Genomic DNA, 9,386 nt, shown 5'->3' with positions numbered 1-9,386 from the left:
GTTAGTTTCTTCAGGCAGAGCTCACAGAGGGTAGATAAAATTTGCTCACTCTGTATACAGTCAGTAAAGTTAAAGCTAATATTCACATGAAATAAATGTACATCCTAAGCATGAATCAGTTATTTCCCTGCTCAGTGTAAGACACAAACAATGTCAAGCAGTTTAGGGCATCATATTCGAAGTAATAATTTTCTCAGTGCTGCAATCACCTCCTTGTTCCTAAGGCTGTATATCAGTGGATTGAACATGGGGGTTACAATGGTGTAGAAAAGAGAAAGCAATCTATCAATTCCAGCAGAATGACAGGATTTGGGCCTGAAGTAGGTAATGCTAGCAGATCCATAAAATAAAACCACAACCAGCAGGTGGGATGAGCAGGTGGAGAAGGCCTTACCCCTTCCTTGTGCTGTGGGCACCTTCAGTACGGTGGAAATGATTTTGCTATAGGAAACAAGTATCAACACAAATGGGACCACAGCAAACAACATGATCACTACATAGACAGAGAGCTCATGAATAAACGTGTCCCCACAAGCCAGCTTGATAATGGGTGGCATGTCACAGAAGAAGTGGTCAATGTGGTTAGAACCACAGAAATGCAGAGAGAATATTTGGCAGGTCTGTCCTATCTGGATTGGGATTCCACTGAGCCAGGCTCCAGCTGCCAGCTGGACGCACTTCTTTGGGTTCATGACTAGAGGATAGTGGAGAGGGTGGCAGATTGCCATGTAGCGGTCATAGGACATCACAGCTAGGAGGAGACATTCAGTGGCTCCCAGAATCAGGAAGAAACCCAACTGGATGGCACATTGCAGGAGAGAAATTGTTCCATCCTGAGTCCACATGCTGACCAGAAGCCTAGGCAAAGTGACTGACACATAACAGATTTCCAGAGTCGAAAAATTGGCCAGGAAAAAATACATGGGTTTCTGCAATCCGGGGTCCACCATAGTTAGAATGATAATGAGGCTGTTTCCAATTAGGATAATTGTGTAGACCATGGAGAATGTGCCAGAGAGGAATCCCTGGAGGTTTGCAAGGTCAGAGAATCCCAGCAGGACAAATTGTTTCACTGTGGAGACATTGTTTTCTGTATGTATATCTTCATCTTGCTTCTGTGGGGGTGGTTTCATGGATACACAAGTCATTGTAGAGTCCTCAATGTTTATTTTCCCGTGTAATATCTGAGAATGGCACACATGTCTGTATTTCCCAATTCCTGTAAGAAGAATTAGAAACTTCAGATACACTTCAAATACAATCTTATATATAACTTTCAGAATAAGTAACTATATGCTATTTGTGTATGCCTCTCCCTGTAATTATACACATTGGCCAATGAGAATGATCAACATTATTTTAACTTTTGTTATTTGTCCTAACATCTATCTAAGACTGAATCTACATTCAGTACTTTCAGTGTATCATGGCATGATCTTAACCTCTACTACCAATTATTTTTCTCATTTATTAGTGAAAAGTGTATTTCCCTGCTCAAATTAAGATGTGGGCATATATGTGTGTGTGTGTGTGTGTGTGTGTGTGTGTGTATGAATGAGTTAAATTTTAATTTTTTATTTATGTTCTGGTTATTATATTTGCAAAATTTAATTCTGTTATATTGTTTAATATAATTTGCTAATTGTATTATATTCAAATATTGTTCTATTATTAAGCTACCAAATATTATGAAATGTTTTTCAATTTAATGAAATGTGTTTTAATGTTACTGTTAGACCCTATGAAATCAGTAAAGAGGTTATTTAGATTTTTCAGAGGAGGTAAAAATATCTATGATGTTTTCCATCTAAGAAGTTCCATAAGCCATTCTGCATAGAATGTGAATGGTATTGAATTTTATGTTGTTATGTAAATGAGGCATCACACAGAACTTATCTCTCCTAAGGGTCCTAAATCATGCATTCCTCATTAGTTATCTATTTTTACTAACCTCACTTTTCTCAGCCAGTTATTTTCACTGTGTGCTTCATGCAGATCACTGTGCTGAGGGCAATTCTATTTTTATATTGCATACTTAACCGTTAAAGCAGACTGTGCATTTCTTTGGAGTTTTCTAAAGAATATTTTGTGTACCTTATGTGACATGCTTCACATACCTTTATTCCTGTAAGCATCTAGGTAAAGTCCTAACAAATCAAATTATTTGTTTCATTTTGATTATCCCAACTCTGTGACTGTTTCTGAATCAAAAGGCAGACCTCAGGCCAGCCTCAGGTTAATGATGTTATACCTGGGTGACTGTACCTGTTCCTAAGTAGATGATATGGAGTGAGAAGAGTGAGAACTATTACAGCTTCTTCTGCAGCAACCACCTCTATTCTCGGTTTTTGGTGTGGGCTAGAGCACATCCCTTTTATGCAGGATGATATGTGAGATCCAAAAGGGAATAACTCAGTAGAAGGAAGAGAGTCATCTATAACCACATGCTAAAACTGGCAAATCTAGCCAGTGAGCCACAGGTGGGCTTCTAAACCACATTGACACAAAAACACAGGGAGAAGCAACACTGAACTCCGAATACAGTCATCCTATACATTTCCTTCAAATAAATGGGAAAGATAAATCTAAATTTATTGGTCCTCTTTAAATCTAAGAAAAACAATTTCTTAGGTATTCATGGTCTTTCTTAAGATTTTGAAAATCTGTTCATTATTATTGAATGTTAGAAACAGTCAAATGCAGTATGATGATCTGTCCAAGTGAAAAGAAATTGGAGATGAGCCCTGGGGAGTCAGGGCTGAGGAGGATTGGATTCAAGCAAGTTAGTGCATTCTAACTGTGAGTTTGTTAAAAATAGGGTCTGGTTCACCATACGTTTGGGTTGAATGTAAAATGATATTATACTGTTGATTAGAAGAATACAAAAAACTCCAAACATGGATTACTGACCTATTCCCTACTCAAATGATGAATTAATTGCAGGGAAGTTTGCCTTGATTTTAGCATCAGAGTATCCAAACATTTATAAAATAATCACAGGTACCCCATAAACAAACAAAATATTTATATACTAGGTAAAAACAACAATGCAAAAAAATAAGAGGAGACACTGTAAAAAAAGAATATGTTGTGCTCAAGTTTATAATATAACCAGGAATCAGCTATTAGTGATGTCTGTAAAATATGAGTTCAAATTAATACTACAAAAGTTATTTAGCTACATTATGCTGACTACATCCATGCCATTTCAGTCTCATTTTTTTCCAACATAACATAATCTCAAGACTAAACAGGAACAATGATCAAGACCGCCAAATCCCTTCTATAGAATGCCAAACTATTTCAGTAACATCCCTTCACTGGTTTGTTCATTATTCACACTCAGTTTTGCTTTAAAGAGATAGTCACCATACTACCTGTCTGGCATGTAACTATCTGCTAAGAATATAATTAGTTCATTGATGCTAACATTTAGAATGAGATTAATATAATGTTGATAATCTTTAAGCCATGTCAGAAGGAATAAAGGATTTTACATTTGTTCTTGTCAATTTAAATTTAGAGAATTACAAAGGCTATCCGGATCAAGGTTTTCTTGCCGAAAGCTACACAATGATTTCTTAATTTTCCATAATGAGATAATGTTGTTGATATTGCAGAGGGAGACACTTCTAAAATACACATTTCTATTCTACACTAATCCATACTTCTGTGAATTCAGATTACAGGCAATATTTACCTTTGCTTCCTCCGTATGAATGGAGAGAGAAAGGAGGAAGACTGTGGATAGATGTGCAATTTGCTTTGTTAGAGAGAGAAGGTACCTCCTTCTCAATGGCATTCCATTCTCAAAACTAACACTGCTCTTTAAATACTAGGGCCTCTCTCCTCAGGGACCAACTGCTTTCCCTGGTAGCATTCTCATTAAACCATTCTGCCAGCCACTTTAAGTGTATGTGTCCATCCACATGAAAAAAAACTCATTGGCCACAATACATTTTTCTGAAAGTCCTCAAATTCTCTTCTCTTGTATGATCACTAGGAAATAGGAGCCTTCGAAGTGTCACATTAAAGTTGTATATGATTTAGGTTATAAAGTAATATGCTCATTGAAAAGGTACCACAAGAAACTTCAAGCTTTTCAATCAACGATGCTCTGTGCTCAGGCAGCAGAAGATAGTGGTACAATTGAGGTACTATTCCCAAAATAATTTTCTTTCCTTACTCTAGCTTCACAAGCAAACCCTCACTCATTATCATTGTATAGATATATGCAAGAATATATGTGATATTGAACCCATAAGAGGTAACTGAACATGTATAAATGATATTACTTGCAAATTCAACTCCATGAGAATGCAAAATATGCATGTACTTGAGGAAAAGACACTGACATATCTCTGAAATGTTACTTTTCCCTTATCCTGTTTTTGTTTTAATGTAACTGACCATTTAAAATATGATAGAAAGCAAATATCTGCATTACCAACATTCACAGTGGTTCAAGACTTAACAATGACATTACTTTCTAGATGAGTAAAATTCATTGTTTCGATTTTATTTTCAAACAACTTGTACCATGTTCCTTCTCTTAGTCATATACATACCAGACACTATCATTTAAAAAATATTGTAAAGGTGATGTACAGAAGGGTTACAATCACATAAGTAAGGTAATGAGTACATTTCTTTTTTTATTTTTAAAATTGATTTATTCATTACCAAAGTGATATACAGAGGGGTTACAGTATCATATGCAAGGCAGTGAGTACATTTCTTATTAAATTTGTTACCTCCTCCCTCATTTATCTCCCATCTCCCCCACAATTGTACAGCATATAGTATTCTTTTCAAGCAGTGTTACCCCCTCCCTCGTTTTCTCCTGCTTTCCCTTCCCCCTGCCTCCCCTCCCCAGAAGTTGTAAAGTTCATTTCCAGCATAGTGTCTAGTGAGTATCACTGTTGCATTGTTTCACTCTGTGTCCTGCTTCACCCTTTGTGCTAGGCCCGGGGCTCCAACTCTGGGCCTCTGAGCTGACTTTCTAAGCCCCTTTGGGAAAGCTAGCACTCTACCACTTGAGCCACAGTGCCACTTCTGGCCTTTTCTGTGTGAGTAGTTTTGAATGAATACTTCACATAGAACCTTCTCCTCCCATTAGTTCAGGAATCATTAGTAAAATATAAGATTATCTGAACAATATAATTACTAATAAAATCACAATTTTCTTAAGTACATTTTATTAGGTGCTTATTTAGTGTCAATAAATGTCTATATTGGGGCTGGGGATATGGCCTAGTGGCGAGAGTGCCTGCCTCATATGCATGAGGCCCTGGGTTCGATTCCCCTAGCACCACATATACAGAAAATGGCCAGAAGTGGCGCTGTGGCTCAAGTGGCAGAGTGCTAGCCTTGAGCAAAAAGAAGCCAGGGACAGTGCTCAGGCCCAGAGTCCAAGCCCCAGGACTGGCAAAAAAAAAATAAAAAATCTATAGCCCAATTATTCACGTTAGTCACTAGTTCCCAGTCCTGTTTTCAGAATTACTTTTAGGAAAGGTGATAGAACCTTTCTTGCTTCGTTGAATTATGTATGATCTATGCTGGTGAATCATGCTTGTGCTGATGAGAAGAAGGTATATTATTTAGGCACGTGGATAAAATTTCTGTAAATTTTTATTGAATCAATATGGTGTATAGTATTGTTTATTTCAGAAGAGGAGTAAGTCTGTGTACTGTTGGTGTGAATACTTTTCAAACAACCATCATGTAAAAGATTACATAACTTTCTCCACAAACAGAAAAATAGCTGTACAGTATAGTGCACACGTATTCTCCCAACATTCAAGGGGTGGAAACAGAGAATATTTTTGTGGTAATAAACATTGACCACCTGGTTTTATACTTTCTAGAGAGTTGCTCTGAGGAAAAAAAAAAAAAAAAACACCTATTATGTCCTAGAGTAGAGTAACTGTGGTTTGGAATAATAATAATTTTGCAGAAGTTAGAGTAAAAAGTTTTTTAATATTCTGAAAAAAAAAAGCTTATGGCAGCTTCCCTGATCAGAACTTAGCACACAGTTATGTTTGAATTATTAAAATTACCATATAATAATGTACAATTGCTAGATGTCTATTAAAGCAGAGACATAATTTTAACCTAGTGACACATCAGATAAACATGATTAACTTTAATGGCTTAATTTTGTCATCTCTAGAGAATGAAGTGGCAATATTCCTTGGGGTTCTTGTTTCCAAGGCTGTGAGCATTAGAAAGAAAAGAGCATGTATCACTCCCAACCAGGGAAGACAGTGACTTGAACACCAGGTTTGCTGTGAGATTTAAAAGAATGATTGCTCTTATTATCAATCAGGAGAACTATCTGTGGAGGGGATAGCTAACTTCTTTAGACCTAAACTATTGCTATATAACAGAAAATGTTTCTCTTCCCATCTTTCCAGTTTTTAATTATTCCTCATTTAAAAAGTTTCTCTAAATGCATTTCTTCTTTGTTTTCTCTTCATGCTACATTCTTGTATCTCTCTGTGAAATATCCAATGCTGTTAGATTATTTCATTTACATATAAGTCTCTAGCAATATTTTCCAATTGAAAAAAAATGTGAACAAAAGAAAGGAAGCAGGTAACTATGCAGGCCAAGTTAGAAGACCAGAAATCAGTGGCTGGAGAAATCAATGAATGACTTGTGGTCTGAAAATCAGTGGTCTATACACAGAAGTATAAGTTGCTCTGCAATCGACACTCAATATTTCTCTAGTTTAAAATTTTCATCATTTACTTAGGAAGAAATCTATAATGTATTTTTTTGTACTTGCTTCTAGTTTTATTGTTCAAGTTCAGGAAAAATAGATCAAAGAAAAAAATCTGAGTTAAAGAGCAAGATCTCTAGAAACTGAAACTGTCTCATTTCGGAATAAGATTGACAGAGTAGTAAGACATAAGACAAAAAAGCACATTAACTATTTCATATGCAAATTGCTAATATAGGCAAATATTGTTTTATGATTGTTGACAAGGTCCCAGAGTGAATATGATAAAAACCTATTAATTTGGCTAGAAATTTTTACTTGTTTAACTATTTATTGGGTTTTCATACCATTATCACATTAGGGTAGAATTGTATAAATGAATACCGCCGCCGCCGGCCGCCCTCAGCCAGCAGCTCAGCGCCACTTCGGGCCGGCGACTCCGGCGGGCGGAAGCGAGGCTGCTGACGGGCGCGGCGGCGGGCGGCCCGGGCTCCTCGGGCTCCTCGGGCTCCGGCTCCGGCTCCGGCAGCGGCAGCGGCTGCGGTGGCGGCGTCTCCATGGGGCGGGGGCGCGGCGGAAGGGCGCTCTGAGGTTCATTTGTTAAGAAGAGTTCTTGCTAAAGCCTCAGAGTGAACTTCAACTAGTTGGAGCTTGTTGCGTTCCAGAGGCACATCCAGAGCCACAACCATGAGCCACTTTAATAAGGAAGATGTTGACTGTCATATCCTTGATGAAGGCTTCACCGCCAAGGACATCCTGGACCAGAAAATTAATGAAGTGTCTTCTTCTGATGATAAGGATGCCTTTTACGTCGCAGACCTGGGATACATTTTAAAGAAGTACCTCCGATGATTGAAAGCTCTTCCCCGAGTCACTCCCTTTTATGTAGTCAAATGTAATGACAGCAGAGCCATAGTGAGCACCCTGGCTGTGTATAAATGAATACTGTAAATAAGAGCTAGAATTATATGAGGAGAATTAGCTTGCAACCCAATGCGAGACAATAATCTCATTCTTATGCTTGTAAATATTAAAAATAATACTGGACAACAGAAAATGTAGGTTGGAAATTGTAGTATTCTCATGAAAACTTTTAAACACAAAATTTTGAAATTTTAGGCAGATATTTCATGATACAACAACAAAAAACCCTTCTTGCTGCTGAAAGTGATCCTGTAGGCTAGACAACAGAGCATGAGCCAAGGTTCTTGCTGTCTTCATTCTTGTTTTCATTTTAGAAGTACGTTTTATATTCTGACAAGAAAAAAACATGCGACTATCACTGAGAAATAATAGTGAGGCTATTTTTACTCTTTTGGGTTTCTCAGAATACCCAGAACTTCAAATCCCACTCTTCCTGATGTTTCTGGCCATCTACAGCATCACGGTGGTAGGGAATATTGGAATGATTCTCATCATCAGAATGAACCCCAAGCTGCACACCCCATGTATTTTTTCCTCAGCCACCTTCGTGGACTTCTCCTATTCCTCCACTATTGCTCCCAAGATAATAGTGAACTCTTATGCAAGAGACATTAGCATTTCTTTCTCAAGATGCATAGTGCAATACGTTTTCTTTTGTACCTTGGTGGTCACTGAAGTCTTTCTCTTAGCAGCCATGGCCTATGACCATCTGGTGGCCATCTGCCACCCTCTGCTCTACACAGTCGTCATGTCTCAGAAACTCTGCACTGTGCTGGTGGTAGGGTTGTATGCCTGGGGGGAGGCCTACTCTTTGATTTTTACGTGCTCTGCTCTACAACTCTCTTTTCCTGATTTCAGCACCATCCATCACTTATTCTGTGCGTTCTCCTCCCTGCTCTCCCTCTCTTGCTCTGATACTGCTGTCAGTCGATTGCTGATTTAAGTTTTTGCCACCTTTAATGCTGTCAGCACGCTGCTCATCATTCTTTTGTCTTACCTGTTTATTCTTGTCACCATGCTCAATATGCATTCGGCCAGCATGCGTCTCAAAGTTTTCTCCACCTGCGCTTCACACTTGACTGCCATCACCATCTTCCATGGCACCATCTTGTTCCTGTACTGTGTCCCCAACTCTCAGAACTCCAGACTCACTGTCAAAGTGGCCTCTGTGTGTTACACGGTGGTGATCCCCATGCTGAACCCCTGATCTACATTCTTAGAAACAAGGATGTGAAATACACCGTGAAGAAAATGCTGGCTGTGAAACATTTTCTTGAACATCATATGAGAGGTGTGTTTGTCTCCAATATACATAATTAAGACATTTCATAAAGTTGGGCATTAATGTACTAGGACTGAGTTAATTCTATACCTTAGCTATGATAAACAATGCCACAATGAACATGGTCGACTGGTAGTTCTAATGGGTCCTTGTTTGTGTTCTGTTGGATAAATACCCAGAAGTAGAATTGCTGGGTCATAAGGAAGCTCTATGTTTAGTCTTTTGAGGAATCTTCATTCTGCTTTCTAGAATGGTTGAACAATAGCCCCTCAGCAGATCAATGGATCAAGAAATGTGGTATACATACATTGGAATTCTGTGCTTCATCAGAAAGAATGATATTGAACCACTGGTAATGAAATGAAAATACTGAGAAACAATTATAACGAGAGAAATAAGCCAAACCCAAAGAAACCTAGGTTCTCTCATTTGTTGTCACCAGAATACGCCTATAAA

At 38.1% G+C, this 9,386-nt stretch overlaps 1 protein-coding gene and 1 pseudogene across 1 annotated transcript; one reads left to right on the top strand and one right to left on the bottom strand.

Annotated features, from left to right (window-relative positions):
* Positions 1-170: 170 nt before the first annotated feature.
* LOC125362529 (olfactory receptor 10AG1-like) lies at positions 171-7,283 on the bottom strand. The gene is made up of 3 exons (XM_048361355.1): positions 7,149-7,283; positions 2,583-2,626; positions 171-1,095 (listed from the first exon to the last, which is right to left on the bottom strand). Exons 1-3 carry the CDS (start codon positions 7,281-7,283, stop codon positions 171-173), a joined length of 1,104 nt encoding a protein of 367 aa, XP_048217312.1.
* Positions 7,284-7,994: 711 nt separating this feature from the next.
* Positions 7,995-8,968, top strand: LOC125362528 (annotated as a pseudogene).
* Positions 8,969-9,386: the final 418 nt, after the last annotated feature.

This window comes from Perognathus longimembris, chromosome 13 (genome assembly GCF_023159225.1).
Source record: "Perognathus longimembris pacificus isolate PPM17 chromosome 13, ASM2315922v1, whole genome shotgun sequence".
NCBI classification, from domain to species: domain Eukaryota; kingdom Metazoa; phylum Chordata; class Mammalia; order Rodentia; family Heteromyidae; genus Perognathus; species Perognathus longimembris.
Note: the sequence above shows the minus strand (reverse complement) of the source record. Positions and strands in the feature narration are given on the sequence as shown.

Bases quoted from the DNA above. Each gene is read 5' to 3' on its own strand.
- LOC125362529 (XM_048361355.1), bottom strand. From the start codon at position 7,283: ATGGAGACGCCGCCACCGCAGCCGCTGCCGCTGCCGGAGCCGGAGCCG. The intron at 2,627-7,148 runs GTGGCGCTGAGC...TGAATACCTAAG, and splicing joins GCCGGAGTCGCCGGCCCGAA to AAATTGTTTTTCTTAGATTT. The intron at 1,096-2,582 runs TATCTTTCCCAT...TGAAGATATACA, and splicing joins AGGACCAATAAATTTAGATT to TACAGAAAACAATGTCTCCA.